At 45.3% G+C, this 17,814-nt stretch overlaps 1 protein-coding gene across 1 annotated transcript; it reads left to right on the plus strand.

Moving 5' to 3' along the window:
* The first annotated feature begins 803 nt into the window (after positions 1-803).
* cfap221 (cilia and flagella associated protein 221) lies at positions 804-12,665 on the plus strand. Its single transcript, XM_067260954.1, has 23 exons — positions 804-927; positions 1,111-1,211; positions 1,405-1,491; positions 1,588-1,683; positions 1,919-2,019; positions 2,807-2,910; positions 3,596-3,755; positions 5,125-5,254; positions 5,681-5,807; positions 6,083-6,191; positions 6,364-6,451; positions 7,228-7,317; positions 7,482-7,586; positions 8,326-8,413; positions 9,044-9,138; positions 9,265-9,345; positions 9,648-9,755; positions 10,234-10,371; positions 10,584-10,742; positions 10,864-10,961; positions 11,679-11,777; positions 11,976-12,092; positions 12,530-12,665. The coding sequence occupies exons 1-23, from the start codon at positions 804-806 to the stop codon at positions 12,663-12,665; spliced, it is 2,541 nt and encodes an 846-aa protein (XP_067117055.1).
* Positions 12,666-17,814: the final 5,149 nt, after the last annotated feature.

Consider the following 17,814-nt stretch of genomic DNA (forward strand, 5'->3'; position numbering starts at 1 on the left):
TTGTAAACACTGAAAGTCACAACGAGGAATGTGAGTGGCCTTTTATTACTGACACGCGGATGATATCTCCTTCTCCATCTCCGCCCCCCTGATCTTCTCCCGCCCCCTTGCTTGTCCCGCTCTGGTCCCGCGGAAGCGTCACTGTGGCAACGAGAATGTTTGAAAATGAATGAAACTACAGGTACGTGCTAGCCTAGACTGAAAACCCACTTCGACTTAGCTAGTACTCTAACTTAAAGTGATACAAATTGCATTTTATGTGTACTATCAAATGTATATATAACTAATTCTTGGTTGTCAAGTTAAAAAAGACCATGCCATGCTAATGTTATAGTTAGACTAGCTATTTAGTTATAGCTATGTTTTTATGTAGCTACCAAGCCAACTACTGTACTGTGGCTAGAGGTACTGTAGGTTAGCTAATACAGTACAAATGAAAAACGTTATGTCACGGCATTGTACTTTAATATGTAGTCTAGATAACACTGTTTACACACCCAGAACAGACTAGATAAAAACATTCCGGTTAAACATCCAATATTGATTGGGAAATGCATTTTCATAATTTTGGCAGTTAAGATAACTACAGTAGCGAGATAATAAGACACTCGTAGCGATAATAGGTGGAAGCCTAACTATTTATAAATCGTATTCCTAATTCAGGCTCATAGTACTTTCGGAGGTATGTTAGCTAGCACGTGACATTGTTATTCATCTGTCTACCTAATGACAATTCGTTTATTTTAAACTCCACAGTCCTGTTTTTCATCATAATAAAGGCAGTAATGTAGGCTCGTTTCAAGATGGCACAATCGGCACCAGAGACCTTTACAGAAACATACAGCAAGAAAATCCTTCTCCCACTGGGACAACTAGTGGAGGAGACCAGAAAAAGAGCTGATGTTCCCAATCACCTTCTAGAAACCAGTAGGACCAATACAATATATCTTTTTGCCCAACCCACAATAGCCTCATCAATACACTGAACAACTATTGACCTCTATGGCAGACTTTGTACAAGCATTTTCTCTTGTGTCATGTCAAACAGAACTAATCACATACCTAGGCTTACATGTGAAATTCCTTTAATCATTTCTTCTGATATTTCAGAAATCTGCACCAAGTTAAAGAGCAACAGTGTAATCCATGCAGAGCCCTCAGAGCTGCACTTCAGCGGTTTTGAATTGGGGAAGGATTACTGCAAGATCTTGGTTAGTGAAACAATGAGATTTATCCGACCATCCACTGAATGGCAGAAGGGGAGATAAGGACATGCTACGGATTGAAGATTGATTACTTGAAAATGGATGCCTGCATGTTTCTGCAATTGCTTTGGATGTTTTTCCCCAACTGTATAAGCTATGGTTATGAAATTGTCTCTCTCTGTCTCCCCCTCTCCCTCAGAAATTAATCAACATCTCCTCTGAAGTGATAAATATTCATATTCTTTCTACACAAACCAAGTACTTTCAAACAACATATTCCAAAAAGGTATTTTTGGCTGATTGCTGTCATGAATTTCACATTTTCTCTTGATTAGTGTGGATTTCGATGCTGATGAATCCCCTTCTTTCTAATTTTGCCTAGTACCGACTAGTCCCAGGACTCTCCTACACTTTGAAAGTACAATTTTGTCCTGACGAATGGCGGTATTTTTATGACTGCATTCAAGTTCACTGTAAGGTAGGGATCCATCTCTTTTACCAATGCTTGCCTAACACTGGTGCATACCGTCTTGTCAGCTAGTTCATGTTATCTTCCCAGCTGCAGTTTTCAAGAGGGATATCCTGTGTTTATCCTATACGTCACGTTTATGTTTCTCTCCATGGTGGCTCGGAAGATTGACTGTTCACGCCATGATCCTACTGAGTGATAGACACAGGAAGCTTTATCTCATTCTATGTATCTCTCCTTGTAGGAAGAAGACAATCTTGTCATTCCAGTTCATGCTTACCCCGTAATTGATGACCTACATATACCCCCCCACATCAGCCTCCCGGCTGTTCCCCTGGGAGAGAGGTGACGTAACTGAACATGTTGGACCTGTTCGATACATGCACTCACACTCGGAAGTCTGGACTGCTTCCTTAGTGTGAGGGTCGGCAGGGATTCCATTCTGTCTGTTAAGGACGTTAAAAACTAAAACTCCTCTGACGCAACCAGACTTTTTCAATAAATTAATCGATTCGAAAGCCTTTTTTATTCAAGCCTTTGCCCTGCGTCAATAATCAAAATTTAATTTCAGTTTAAATGTCAACTGAACTCAGATCATACCATATTAACCCCGACACGCAGTACATTCTAGTATTGATCATGTTGAGTGATTAACTGTATTCGTATAGTACAGTAGAGAGCTTTTGAGCCAATCTCTCATCTTGGCTCAGTCATTCTAATCTCTAGAGATCACGTCTCTGCTCTCGAGTCTGTCGCCCTGGCAGGCCTGCTTGCAGTGTGTCATCTAGGCTCAACACCGTAGCTCCCTGGCTCTGTGTCACCGCCGTACTATCTGGTTAGACCTGGGGGAGCAAACAGAAGACGTGATAACCACAGGGATTGTTGTGAAGAGTAAACACTGATCTTATCGTCACGCTCATGTAACGCGTCATCAATGTGTGTTTGGTTTTGATTTATGCAGTCGATGCTGATTGAGGGCATACTTACTTTAGAGACTGTTGGACTCGGATCACCTCATGTGTGGTCAGCTTTGTGGTGCGTTGTGTACAGGGCGCTGGGGTGCACCATCGTGGCCGTGCTGCTGGTCTTGTGTTGTTCCCCCATGTCGTTTGTGTTTGATTTCACTTTTCAGAATCTGTCACGTCATTCCGCTGAGCTGCAGCTGCCCTGTAGACTTTGAATTCCAGGTGTTCGTCCTCCAGTCGCACAAGGCCTTCTCTGTCGACCCTCTCACAGGTAACTCCTACTCCCACACACACACACACACAGTTTTTATTAAGAAAATGATATTTGACGGCCTCATCCTCAGTTATAAAAAACCCCCCAGCTGTACCACCCACATTTGTAAGCAAACTTGCTGTCCCTGCCTCAGTCTGAACCTATAACCAGCCCATTACCTGATATACCCTCCCACCCCCTCTTCATCGTCCTTGCTTGTGTTTGGACAGAGTTTTTCCACTGAGGACATGCTCAGGTTGTGTAGCTGCCAAGACGACAGGAAGCAGGCAAGGACACAGAGCGTTCTGCAACAGAACTGCCCTATTTCGTGTCTGGCATCGACTGTGACGCTTGCCAGGCAGAGATACTAGACTCCCGGACATACTCAAAGTGTTTCTCTGAATGACAACACTAGCGCAGTCAATTTTTCCACTGGGTGATTAGGGTCTCCATTAGACCTGACATTGCTGCATCATCAATGACCTCTTCATCATCATCATCATCATCATCATCATCCTCTTTAACAATATCATCATCATTATAATCATCAATATCCTTCTCATCATAATTGGCATGGTCATTTATCCTCGTCATCAATCCTGCAGAAATAATTAACCTACATTAAATCAAATATAAATAAATTTATTTATCAAAAGCATCCCGTTCTGACGAGGCCTTAAACGCGAGCGCTGTCTGATTCCAGGGGTGATTCCTGCCAATGGGAAGGTGGACCTGACTGTGGTGTTCAGTCCGTATCAGTACGGTACCTCTCAGCTCACCTTCCAGGTAGTGCTCTCCCAGTTCAACTCCAAGCCGTGCGTGTGCACCGTCAGTGGAGGCTCCTCACCGCGCCTGGCCATCAGGTGAACAGCTAGCTCCACCAACCAACACCCCGCTTCCTCTTCAACAGCCCCAATGCGCGTAAACGATTATAACTTAAAAGTATCCTCACAAAGTAGAAGTTCAACTTACATACCGTATATTAAAGTTTTCAACAAGTACGTGAATATACAAAATCCGTAAATTTTAAGTACATTTTCAGCTGTGTAAAACCATGATATATACAATGAAAATTTATTCAGCTTATTTTATTGTATTTAACTGTACTGTTTTTACGCTTGGGGCTACGAGGCACATTCCCCAAAACGTATCAGAGGTGAGACACGTCTAGAACAAAGACACAGGCGTACTTGGGTTTTTAAATCCAAGACTAGGTCAATCAAACCCTCTCCCTGGTCGGCGCTCCTACTTGATACTCTGTATTACCATCACGCTTCTATAAACTGCTGATAAGAAGATTGTTCTTGTTTTTTTTTTTGTTTTCTTACATTTACATTACATTTACATTTATTCATTTAGCAGACGCTTTTATCCAAAGCGACTTCCAAGAGAGAGCTTTACAAAGTGCATAGGTCACTGATCATAACAACAAGATAGCCAAAAAACATCGCGAGTAGCCAAAACATGAAGCACACATTGTGAACAACCAAAGTAAGTGCCAAAGGGAAGAACCATAAGAGCATGTAGTTAAACAAGTCACAACCAAACAACATGAACAGCTATAAGTGCAAGTGTACCTGTGGGAAAAAGCAAGCAACAGTAATAAAACAATATATCACAGCGAGAACCAAAAATTTTAATCAGTTACCACTAACCACAAGAGCAACAAGTCTCTAAGCAAGAGTCATTGTGATCCTTGAGGAAACTAACATCGGGTCAAGCGAACCGTTCCTAAGTACCGTTGTACTCCCGGAACAAGTGCGTCTTGAGCCTTTTCTTGAAGGTAAACATAAAACACTTTTCTTACAAGTGTTTTATGTGGTTCCCATGAGAAAGCAGGTGTAATCCATCAGAGAGAGTGGAGGTGTCTGGCTGTGCTGCGCTATCTCCCTGGGAAGTTAATCATCCATGAGGCTAACGGGCTGAGGCCAAATCTGATACTGAGACTGATAATCATTCAATGGATGCGTATCGGACCCAATAATTCCATGTTTGATTTCCCCAGACTCAAATTAAAACAGTCATTGATACCTGCTGTTTCTCCGCTTCATTGTCAAAATATGATGTGGTAAAAGCAACTTGAGCCTCTTATTACAGTGCTGTTGTGTGTAGAGGAAGAGCTTTAAACCAAGCCCCAGCAAGTTATTAATGTACTTAAGTTACATATTGATGAGCTAGTGTGGGTAGTACGAATGTGCATTGAGCTGTTTGTGTGCATGTTTTGTGCTGCAGTCACAAGGAGGGAGGTGAGGGACAGGGGGAGTCAGCTGACAGAGGGAGGCATCCTCCTAGCCCTCCCAAAAGACCTCCGACCACAACCCAGGTCAAGCTCAGGTCAATACGCACTCCTGAAAAGCCAAAGGTATGCAACGTTTTGTTTTGTTTTTTCTTCGTGGAACTTTCTGGAACCTGTCGATGAGATAAATATATTATTTAAGAAATACCTGACCAAGATATCAACAGCGGGTATAAATGTATAAATATTAAACAGTACAGCATTAAAACATTCAAAAGCCAACAGATGCAGTCCTCCTCCAAGTAGACTGCCACTTGCTGTATTCACTCAATTCAAGAAAAGCAATGATAGTGATAGATAATGATAGTGATACTCACATAATGATAGAAAACTGTCTTAGATTAGGGGTTCACAAACAGCATAAAGCACACACCCATGAAATACTTGCAAAAATTATTTATAAATACCTCAAGGGCACACAGATCATACTTGATTATTTTTGAGCTTGGCTGCAGTGTGTGTGTTCTCTGTGCTCTGTGTTGGTGGCTCCAGGCTGTGACGGAGCAGAGAGATGCTCAGCTGTGCCTGGAGAAGATGCCAGACCTGTCCACTCACACAGGAGTGTCTAAACTGCTTCAGAAAAAAATGGACAAAATGAGCATTAAAGACCTGAGAGATGGTATGGGGGCTGTTAAGGCCAGTTCACACTGCCCCAACATTGTCCAGCAAACACTAAACATTCCACCGCTGGCGGTTGGGTTTAGAATGTTTCGACATGTAACTGTCGTTTTCACACTGCCCAAACAAATGCCAAAAATAACACTACAGTGCTACATCCCAGTTGGTCACTATGGTGATTATTGTTAAGTACTCCTGTTTATCATGTCCATGTTCATGTTTGTAAGTGTTATGTCTGTTGTTGAAACTGGAATTGGGTTTTGTTTTGTTGTTAAGCCATGTCCCAGAACAAACTGACCGTCCTGACCAGACAGATGAAGGCGGTCTTCTTTAAGAACAAGATTCAACAAGACATCCAGGAAGAGAGGTCTAATCACCTCAGATGGTGTGTGTGTATGAATCTGCCTGTCTGCCTGTCTGTCTGCCTGTGTGTGTGTGTTCCTGCGAGCTTGAGTTTGACGTGTTCAGATAGCATGTTATATGTCAATCAAAGTTTAGTGTTGTCAAACAGTGTACTGTGTAAAAGTTACAGTACATGATGTCTGTTTTTGATAAAGGCAAGTTCACCTTGGGAAGGAGCCCGTAACAGCTAAGAGCAGGATGCAGATTCTGGAGGAGAGGGAAATGGCAGGTGATGAATATATGGTAAGATGAAGATGATGATGAAGATAACCATTGAGATTTACATTTCTACCACTTCAATTATATTTAATATAGAAAGCTTTGGTGGTATTTGTGCTAAAATCACATGTTTAAAACCAGTCTCATGGTTGAAGTTTGGTAGAAGAAGGATATGTTCAAATTCAGTGGTGGCCCTTTTTAGAAAATATGTCCGAGCTCTGTCTGTGTTTGTCTCTGGCCTTCTTAAAAAGCAGAACAGTTGGCAGGACTTTCATGGACACTTAACAGCACTTCCTCTCCCCCTCTCTTCTCCTCCTTGTGTTTACAAGGCTATATTTACCTACTTTATACTTTATGGGATTTTTTTGTTTTCATGAGAGGAGAAGCACTTGGTTATTTATTTATGACGTAAACTCCTTTCATGCATCCCGTCTTGGAATCTTCTGTTCTGGCCTGAGCCTGGGCAACTGCACACGTTGCTGTCTCGGGAATGTCGAACGAGTGAAAACTTTAAATCGTAGAGTAGATACAAAACTTCCTACCTAGTAACCAGTATAGCAACCATGACAGTTTCCGGCTAGCATGCGTAGATATCTCAGGAATTTAAGGTCGGCATAGCGACAGACGCGTCCTTGCATCGGAACGGCATTGTGACGTCAGGTAGGACAGTATTTGGCCCTAGGACACTATTTGGCCTGACACAACCACTCTCTCAGACTCTCCTCGTGACCCTAATGTGCTTTAAATCCCTCTGCTTTCTGCCCATGTCCTAGTTCCATGTCTGCTTGTGTCTGTTTCAGGCCAGTAAGAGAGTGGGGAGGAGTGAGGGGGACTGTGCCCGGGGCCCGCTCAAGCTCTCAGTGAGGAGGGTTGTACGCAACGCAGGACAGGTGTGCTTCCAAAAGCTTCACACATAAACTGCTGGTACTATCTGAAATGCGTTTGTAAATTGTGCCCTGGTCATCTTTGCCTGTAGATCTATCTAGTTTCTATATTTTGACAGTCAGTTGTTTCGTGTGTGTTTTGTGTGTGTGTGTGTGTTATGTGTGTGTAGATTCCACAGGCACCAGCCAGCTTGCTAAACGTGGGAGTCGACTCTGGCGCTCCGCTGGAGGTCAGACTTAAGGCTCTGCGTCTCTTCCAGCAGGTGGCCCGGAAGGTACCCCACCCTCATACTCCATTGGCTGGCTTCTCTCACTCCTGTCCCTCCATTGGCTGGCTTCTCTCAGTCCTATTGAACATACAGGTTTCCCTTGTAAACCACAGTTCACAGCACACATCTAAGTTGTTTTAGTGTCGGCGTTCCACAGCAAAACACAAACAGTCAAGTCAACATGTCTGTTTACCTTCACTGGTTATCTATTTGTTACGGACTTTCTTCCCGGTTTACTGTTTGCACATTCTTCCCAGTTTACACAATGCACAATACAATAATAGATGTGTCAATACGTCAATACAATATTGTGAAAGAATATGTGTGCGATTGTTTTCTCATGAACCCCTTACGCAACAATTCATCTTCCAATTCTGATTATCTTGAAACATATTATTCAGATGTTTGACACAGATTTCTGGATTGTTTGTCAGTTTTTTTTTCCGTTCGAGATAATCTCCTTCTTAATTTAACTGCTTAGTGAGACAGACAGATGGAAAAATAAAAAAGACAAAAAAGATCAATAATCGATTGGAGACAGAAAGACATCAGAGGATCAAACAAGAAAGCTAAAACATGAGACATCACTTTCCTTGTGGAAACACAAAGCAGGAGGAACACCTGAGGTCTGTCTTAAACATGATGCTGATCAGGTGTTCATGTGTTTCTGAACATCAATTGTGTGCGTGTGTGTGCATGTGTGTGCATGCGTGTGCATGCGTGTGTGTGATTCAATGGTTTCTAGGTTGTGATTGGATGCCGTATGAACAGCAGGTTAGCTTGTCTGAGGAGGCTGACCCTCAGCATGAAGACACAGTCCACAGCAGAGAGAGGTACAACCACCAAACCCTAACATGACACCTCTAACACCACACCTCTAACACCCCACCTCTTAACACCACACCTTAACACCCCACCTCTAACACCCCACCTCTTAACACCCCACCTATAACACCACACCTTAACACCACACCTTAACACCCCACCTCTAACACCCCACCTCTTAACACCCCACCTATAACACCACACCTTAACACCCCACCTCTAACACCCCACCTCTTAACACCACACCTTAACACCCCACCTCTAACACCCCACCTCTTAACACCCCACCTATAACACCACACCTTAACACCCCACCTCTAACACCCCACCTCTTAACACCACACCTTAACACCCCACCTCTAACACCCCACCTCTTAACACCACACCTTAACACCCCACCTCTAACACCCCACCTCTAACACCCCACCTCTTAACACCACACCTTAACACCCCACCTCTAACACCCCACCTCTTAACACCACACCTTAACACCCCACCTCTTAACACCCCACCTCTAACACCCCACCTCTTAACACCACACCTTAACACCCCACCTCTTAACACCACACCTTAACACCCCACCTCTTAACACCCCACCTCTTAACACCCCACCTCTAACTCCCCACCATGTGTTCCAGCGGAGGAGGAGAGTCTTGGTCCTCTGTGTGCTCCAGGCAGTGTGCGTCCCTTCTCCTTCCCCATCTTCCACCCTCCACACCTGGCACATGAGCTTGTGAGTGGGCTCTCTGCTTCGTTGTTGCCCTGCACCGTGTCTCATTATAACTGAGATATTATTACTGTTCACTGTGCCTGGTGGCTGAGATGTGGTAACTTTGCACTTCCCTGCTCCTGTCTTCAGGCTCCTAGCGCTCTGGGCGTAGTTCCTGTGACGCCCATCGACGTGACGATCCAGGCTCATGCTCCGTTCTTCAGCCTCAAGGTAGACCACCATGTCCCCATAAGGTAGACGTCTAGATAGACTCCATGTCCCCTCTAGGTAGACCACCATGTCTGCTCTAGGTAGACTCCGAGATACACCCCCTTATTTATCTTACATGACAGGAATTGGGTTGATAACATTGTTTAATGTGTAAATGTGTTTTGTTTTGTTTCTGTATTGAATGCGTTTTGATCGATATCTTATTATTTTCCTTGGCCATTTCTGTGAGAGTTTTAGCATTAGCAGTCTGGAACGTGCTCTTGATCTGCAGGTGACCCAGGTTAACCATGTCGCTCTCCTAGGTTCCCCAACACTACAAACTCATGGGCTACCAGCCAGTGTGTCCTTTTGAGGCAGCAGCCAATCACATGCCCCCAGGCTTACCCAGGACGCTACGCACCGGAGCTGAGGTGAGGAACAGCCCTCCGAGGCCTGGTTACTAGAAAGAGGAAACAAGAGGTAACCACGGCGTCCTTGGTGTTTATGGGATGGATCTGACTTTATGATTTTCCCACGGTCGTCGTCTATTACATAACTCAGCACTCTTCAGAGGTCAACGCCCGCCAGTTAGATCCCATTAGATAAACACATCTCAGGCAGGGCGGTCTCACGTCTCCCCTCATCTCTCCACAGTCTCTGCCTGTCTCCCAGCAGCAGACTAGGAGCAGTTATGTAACCAGCACATTATTCAGAACCCTCTGGGTGGCCAGAGGGTCCCAGCAGTTACTGTGGGGTGGCACGTTTAACAACATCGTTTTTTTTAACCACGCACAGTGGGTTCAACTGCTGACTAGGACCGTGCGATATGGCAGTCTGCTCTCAGAGGCTCCAGTTGCTGCTCTGTGTTTGTCGCCTGCGTCCACGCTGACGTTCCTGTCTCCTCTGCAGGACGAGCTGCTTCCCGCCGTGTTGCCCCCCTCCGCAGAGCTGGACGAGACAGCGGCGTGTCAGGATGCCCACGGCCTGACCTTCACAGCCCCCCAGGCCCTCGTCGACCCCTCCTACTCACACCCCCTACGGATCTTTGTAAGCCTGCCAACACACCCGTCAGCTTGTAGGGGTTTTCCAGGACACAGTGCTCTCCTACCGCCTGGATTCACTGGTTTTAACCATGAATAATGTAGTAGCCCTATGCTGGATCATAACAGCTAAGAATCGATGCCGTGAGTGGTCGGTTCTTCCTGTGACACGCTTCTCCCTGGCCGGGCTCTTGAGATGTTGTGGGTTCTGTTGTGCAGAACCCAGCTCCTGGACTGCACGCCTTCAAGATGACCCCTCGCTACCTGGAGTGTGACCCGGAGTTCCACCTGTGCCCGCTTCCCAGATACACCGTGCGGAAGAGCGAGGTGGCAGGCGTACACACCCCCAAGACCCAGAAGAAGTTCCTAGACAGAACGGTGAGGCCCATTCTGGAAAACACCTGCAGAAACATAATAGTCTTTGTTTTATAGACTTCTCAGGCTTAACAGGCTTCTCCTGTGATCCTAAGCTCGTTGCGATGCTTGTGTTCACACACAGGATGTGATCCCCGGGGTCATGACCTGGAAGGAGTTCCCCTCAGCTGCCCTGGCCTCTTTCAACCACCCTACTCTCACCAGCTACTGGGTCCCGCGCAGGTATAGCATGTACACTGCTACACACACACCCTCTGATACACACACCAGGCTCACACACACACACACCAGACACACACACCCAGCAGACTTCCTCCATGGTGCATAGAGCTGTATGATACAGCCCCCAGTGCCAGTGTCTCTCTCTCCAATGGAAACTCAAAGATGGATGTTCCGTCTCTGGAGGAGCGGCTCTGTTCCAGGGTCACTACCCGTTCACACAGCCCATCTCTGTTGAACCAGTGTCCAAACAAGCCCTGAGTGAAATGCAGTGTGTATAGTGAAGATATACTGCCCTGCTATAGTCTCCCAGGTCCTGCGATCCACACTCTGGGAAGAAGGGCTGTGTTCATACGCTAGATGAATGGTAGCCAGGAGCCAGACACTCTCTCAAATCATACCTTCTCGTCTGCTGCTGGTATTTAGATCATGCCTGCCAAAGGTGATCACTCCTCTTATGTAAGATCCTCGCTTGGGGTTTTTCACCAGATAAGATGTTACATGACTAATTCTAGGCTGCGATTGTGAAGATTTAGTTCCTAACTGACCTATGTGTGTGTATGTCTACACACGCATAAATACTGGTTACTGGTAAACACACACGTGCACCCACTCACACACATACGTATGTGTGCATACCGTATTTATGCTGTGTAAAACATGACATATAAAGTATAGATGACCTTGCTTGTGGTACCCATGGTGTGTGTGATGGTCCAGGTGTGACCCCTTCAGCAGCGAGCTCCTCCCTGCCGAGGCCCCGGGCCCGCCCCTCAGGGGCCTCCCTGACCACATCAGGCTGGACCTGCTGGATGGACCGTAAGCACCTTCACACACACGCACACACACACACACACATCCCTGCAGACAAGAAACCGTTTGAGCACGAGAGCCCACATGTCCACCTGGAGAGGCAGGAGAACAGCCCTCCACCCCCCCCTAGCCAAACTGCCAGTCAGTAACCAAAGCCCTGTGGTCATCCTGCCCCTGCCCGGCCCTGTGGTGCATGTCCCCCAGGTGTGAGGGCCCAGCAGGGATCTCTCTGACCCCGGAGATGGTCCGAGCAGCCTTCCCCATGACTGAGAGCCCTCCCTCCAAACACACCAAGAAGGACAGCCACCAGGAGGACACCAGGTGGGTCTGGGTGTCTGTGTGGGTTTGGCTGGGTCTGGGTGTCTGGCTGGGTCTGGGTGTCTGGCTGGGTCTGGGTGGTCTGGCTGGGTCTGGGGTGTCGGTTTGGGTGTCTGGCTGGGTCTGGGTGGGTCTGGCTGGGTCTGGCTGGGTCTGGGTGTCTGGCTGGGTGTCTGGGTGTCTGTCTGGGTGGGTCTGGGTGTCTTGGTGGGTCTGTCTGGGTCTGGGTGTCTGGCTCGGTCTGGGTTTCTGGGTGTCTGGGTGGGTCTGCTTATTACTTTGGTGTAATGCCTGTGTGTGTGTCTACGTGTGTTTGTGTATGTGTGCGTGTCTATGTGTCTCTGTGTGTGTGTCTATGTGTGTATGTGTGTGTATGTGTGCGTGTCTGTGTGTCTCTGTGTGTGTGTCTATGTGCGTGTGTTTGATGTTCCCCTCCACAGAGAATTCCGAGAGCGGCAGCTGGAGGTATCTCTGAGGTGTCAGACCAACAGGCTGGGCTCCAGGGTGACGGCTCGACTCCACACACTCTGGGCCGTGGCCGGGGCCAGCCCCTCAACTGCACCAAGCAAGAAATAGCTCTCCATCATGAAACACTGTCTGAATTAAACTTTTATGACGTTTGACGCTTGATTCTAATTTATTTACCCACGATACAGTACACACTGGAAGTCATGCTGCTATAAAACAGCTCCATCTCTGTTTCTTTTCGTTCAGATTTGATTAGATATTTCTGTTTCCGTGTAGGATATGAAGAAGGATTGTTCCTAGCATGGTTTCTGTCCTTGTGGCCCTACAACTGTTCATTTGGGTGGAGCTTAGTGGTTAGAGCATTTGACTGCAGTGGTCACAGGTTAAAACTCCCCTCTTTATGTAGCTTTGGGTTAAAGTGGCTGCTAAGTGGACACATTGTTATACAACGCATGTCTCGTCTCATCTTTTAGTCTCTGCTGCTGCTTAGGGAGTCTAAACAGGCTAGATTATAAGCCCCCCAAAACACTTTCCCACAATGCAATAGAAATACTACCATCAGAGACATCTGAAAATGTACAGTACATTTACTTTTTGATTAGATGACTGTTATGATGAAATGAACTGCATTTCCTCAGATTGCATTGTTTATCTTCTTATCAGAATTTAATAACACATTGGATGTGACAGTAGACCATGATCACAGGCCAGGTTTTGGTTCGAACTGGGTTTACTTACTCATTTTAGATGTTGATGGATGGTTATTCTTAAGCGTAATATATGACACAGTTGAACTCTCACAGTAATTGCTTCCACCACCAGCCTTTTCCTTTCGTGACATTGTTGAACCTGTTTATGACTTTATGAGTCATCATAGTCACTCATCTTGGGAGAAGGGCAAAACCGATAACGATTTAATCTGTGCCTTATATCATCTCACATGTCTGATGAAGATGATGATTACTTTACAGGCATCCTTTGTGAATCATCTCTGTCCATCAAAGTTTATAGATAGGTAAGTATACGGTATAAAATGTTGTCACCTTGGGTGAGGCTGTAAACATTTCCAAGAAATGTCAATATTATTTCTAATGCTTTTTTTGTGTTTATGTGAACTAGCACAGGTTTGTGTGCCCAAGTCTGTATATATATTTTTATTTCTTATAGAAAAAATAAAAATACTAAATATTTGACCAGATGTGCAATATGATCAACTTTGTTTTTTTTGCAATGGAAAATTGCAATGACGTCAGTTAGCTAGTTGAACAGGGATATTCACTCTCTTAAATGTCAGGATTACAGTTTGGTTTAATCCCTAAACTTCTCAGTTTAAGCCCTCTGCATTGTTCTCTGCCCTCTGTGTCTCACATTGTAGTGACAGTGAATTGGGCTGTTGCCTAAAAGTATTAAAAATACAACAGTTCTGTATTTCCTGTATATGCTATCAACTCACTTTGGTCGAATTCTGGAATAGGCTAGATTTAGAAAGATGTATAGAAAACCATAATGATAATAGCATGAACTATAGTTTATTTTTATATATATTATTAGTTTAAAATACGACCAGCAATAGTCGTGTAGGAAAATGTCGCTTTTGATTTTGGGGTATTTCTCGTCTCCTCAGTGATGAAGCAGTGATGGATTTACGCCAGAAAAAGGTGTAGAGGGGCGAACCATCGTATTTTGTCTTTGAGCACAATAACTTGGGTGGCTTTATCTACATAGACTGAACTGACTGGTAAAATGACCTAATTTAGTGGAATCAGAGTTTATCATGCTGGTAGTGATACGTGGAGAAGCTCGGTGCTGTTAAAGTAATATGCTTTTATCAACTATTCGGACCGGTGCATGGAGTCTGAGCAAATTGCCCTTTGCAAACATTGGAATCAGGCGGGTCTTTAAAAAGAGAGGCTTCCCCCAGTCTTCTGACGCAGGCAGTTGAAGAGACAGCCCGGATTAAGGGCACTTCCGGAAATATACTTGATTAATAGACTGAAGTGGAAACCAATATTCACATCTGATTTGCGCTTTCTGTACAAATGTTATCTGGTGATTGTTCCCTCCTAATGACCACCAGATGGCGGTAGAGCCATCAGCATGTTGCCTAACATGGATGCAAACTGATTTACTGTAAATGTAATAATGGCTTAATGTGCATGGGCAACCACCTTCAAAGAACAAGAAACATGTTGTAATTGGAGATCATTCATCAGTCATTCTTTTCATGGATTTAATCCAAAATATAAATTTTTTTCAGAACAGCTGTGGATTTAAAGAAAAATACTGACATGCAAAAATATGACCATTTGTTATCTGGTTTTCTTAACATTTGCTTAGCATCAGTAATTTGACATGTGTGTTTTCAGGCATAATGACAAGGTTTTCTCAGTGTAGCACCGCTATAGAAAGCTTTCAATTAAAACAGGCATTGGGATATGGGATTTAGCTGTGGTTTATAGTCTGCTTGGGTTTCATCAGAGTAGGCTTGGGGATTAAGCACATAGGACCTGCTTAATCTCAACCCCAGATTACAGTGTTCTCCGAAGGCCCGTGTCTCTAAGGCTACCCCGTGGAGAGATAGCGAGGCGTTAGCAGGCGTTAGCGTTTGGCAGTGCACATCCCCTACCTCGTCTCACACAACACAAAAATCTGATGTCAGGTAGCTTATGTGAGTACACGCGCCAGTCAAATGTGGATGGATGGTAAATCTGAGAGGAGTAAAAAAAGTAAGTAATTAGTAGGACAACATTGGCACACCCTGCTGTACAGTAGAGTACAGTGCAGTCCAGTTCACTCGCCATGAACTCACTGCTGAGAGATTTGTCGGGTTGAGGGCAAGAGCTTTTAATGATGGCCCGCTGGCTGTGTTGCTTGCAGGGTTTATCTGGCAGTGTTGGGCCATGACTCCGTTTACAACGCCTTACTGACACACACACACACACATCTCCCACACACATAGGCCTACACATCCACCACCACACGCACATCCACCACACAGACACATACACTGCACACACACACCTCTGCACCACACACACACCTATACCACACACACGTATACACATATTGTCTTGCTTGCGAGGCCGCACGAGTGACGCAGATCAGGTCACTGATTCAAATACAATCTTATCAAGGTTTTGGTTTTCTCTCTATATTTCTGTCTCTCTATTCCCCCTCTCTCTCTGTACCCCTTCTCACTTTAAATGTCTCTCCACCATCTTTTCCCCTCTCTCTGTCAACCACTCCCATCCTCCTCTCCCTCGGTTCACCCTCCTCTCGCTCTCTTTGTTTCTCGCTCTCTCTGTTTCTCGCTCTCTCTCTGTCTCACCCTCTGTCTCCCTCTCTTCCGTCGTGGATATTAATCGCGAGTTCAGACATGCACGATGCACCAATGGAAATAATCTGCCGAAAATGACGGAGGCACAGCTGGTGGAGAATCCTCCGAGGGTCACCTTCATCCTCATCATCAGGGTCCGTCTCCGGCTGGGGGCGGGGCGGGGGGGGGGGGGGGGGGGGGGGCGGGCGGGGGCGGGGGGGTCATCGGAGTGTCACCCGTGGATTTTTGGAACAGTAAATGATGTGTGTGGCTAAGGAAAGGGAGGGAGAGATAGTGAAAGAGAGATCTGATGAGAGAGAGAGAGGAACGAGACAACAGCAGTGTGTGTCAGTGTTTGTGTAGGCCTGAAGTAACCTACAGGAATGAATCATGGCATCGCAAAAGTGATGGATCCAATTAATTTCACCATTACATGGCAAGAAGAAATTGAAAATGAATACATCTTGCATTTGAGGGACCTGAATGAGTAAATGTTGACATTTTATTGAATGCAGATTCAACCATTAAAATGATGATTGTAGTAGCCTATGATAATAGCCTATGACGGCACAGTATTATAGCCTGTATAAATGTGTGTGTGGTGGGGATACTCTGCTGGGAATGGAAGTTGTTCAGGCTTATTCTCAGGTTCTCTGAAGAAAGTAGGTCGGTGTAGGCAGGGGGAAACTATCCATCGGAGCACAGCTGGGTCAGTCCCAGAAGACCCTGTCCTGGAGGTCTTTACAGCCACACTGCCGCGTGGGCCGACTTCGGGTTACGGTCATCGTTATGTGATGAAAATGTTTGAAACCTTAACCAGATGATCGTTTTTAGGTTATATATGGCAAGGACAAATGAGTCACCTGAGATGGTTTGGTTGGTGTGCCAGACATGTTCAGCCATGTAATAGGGAGGTTACATATTCTGAGGACAGCTAGGTCCAGATGTGAAAAAGGTTTTGAGGAAATAAATGCGAAACGTTGATTTACAAAAAATATTTGTAAATCTTTTGAAACTGTTTTTTGGGACTGACCCAGCTGTGAGGAAAATTTGTGAAACTTCTTTTCGAAAATATTTTACAACCTTTTGTGACTTCTTGTGCCAAGACACAGCAAGCTAGTGGCTGGCGCGGATGGCCAGGTCTATCAGGTCAATCAAAATATGTGACCTCTTGTACAGACATCCCCGGTCTCGGCCAGGCTGGCGTAGCGGCCAACTCTCGCACTCTCCAGATCAACATCTGATTTATCTATGCATTATTGATTGCCCCGCTGCCTCCCGGTAACCCTGCCTAATAAAACTTGCCGCTTAACAGCCCCCGTCGTTGCTTTCCTGCTCTGAAGTGAAATGTGATTAATGAGAGCTGCTGACTCGGTCCGCCAGGTTTATTCTGTAAAAAAGTAGTCATTACTACTACCTGTTTTAATGTTTTTGTAAAAGGTTGTCAGAAAAATTGTGAAGTACTGATACCAGAAAAATCAACTTAAGTACAGTAACAACATATTTTTATTTTTTCTTCCCATCTCTGCCAAACAAGCATTGTTTTTGTGTGCACACTCATTGTTTTCTCACCTAGCTGTGTCATAGAAGGAGTGATGGTGTTCTGGCCTTCGCAGTCATACCCTGGGCACTGTCAGAGAGCTTCATAGGTGAATCAGACAAGCGCTCACGCGATTTGATGCATTCCCTGCTCAAGCTAGGTAACCATGCCAACACTGCCTTTTATTTCCTTCATTCCAAACGTTCTATGGCCCCGTGGCTGTAACTCAGCCAAGCACTGGGGGATAAAAAATGTATAGTCGTGCTGGAGATTTAGAACATGAACACAAGGCATGACCGCACCAGCAATGCAGCTGCTGTGAAGTCCATATGAACAGTACGGCTGTAGTGTTTACTTTCTAATAGGGGTATTAAATCATCAAGGATGCAGATTAAATGCAA

The sequence above is a fragment of the Osmerus mordax genome, chromosome 22 (genome assembly GCF_038355195.1).
Source record: "Osmerus mordax isolate fOsmMor3 chromosome 22, fOsmMor3.pri, whole genome shotgun sequence".
Taxonomy (NCBI): domain Eukaryota; kingdom Metazoa; phylum Chordata; class Actinopteri; order Osmeriformes; family Osmeridae; genus Osmerus; species Osmerus mordax.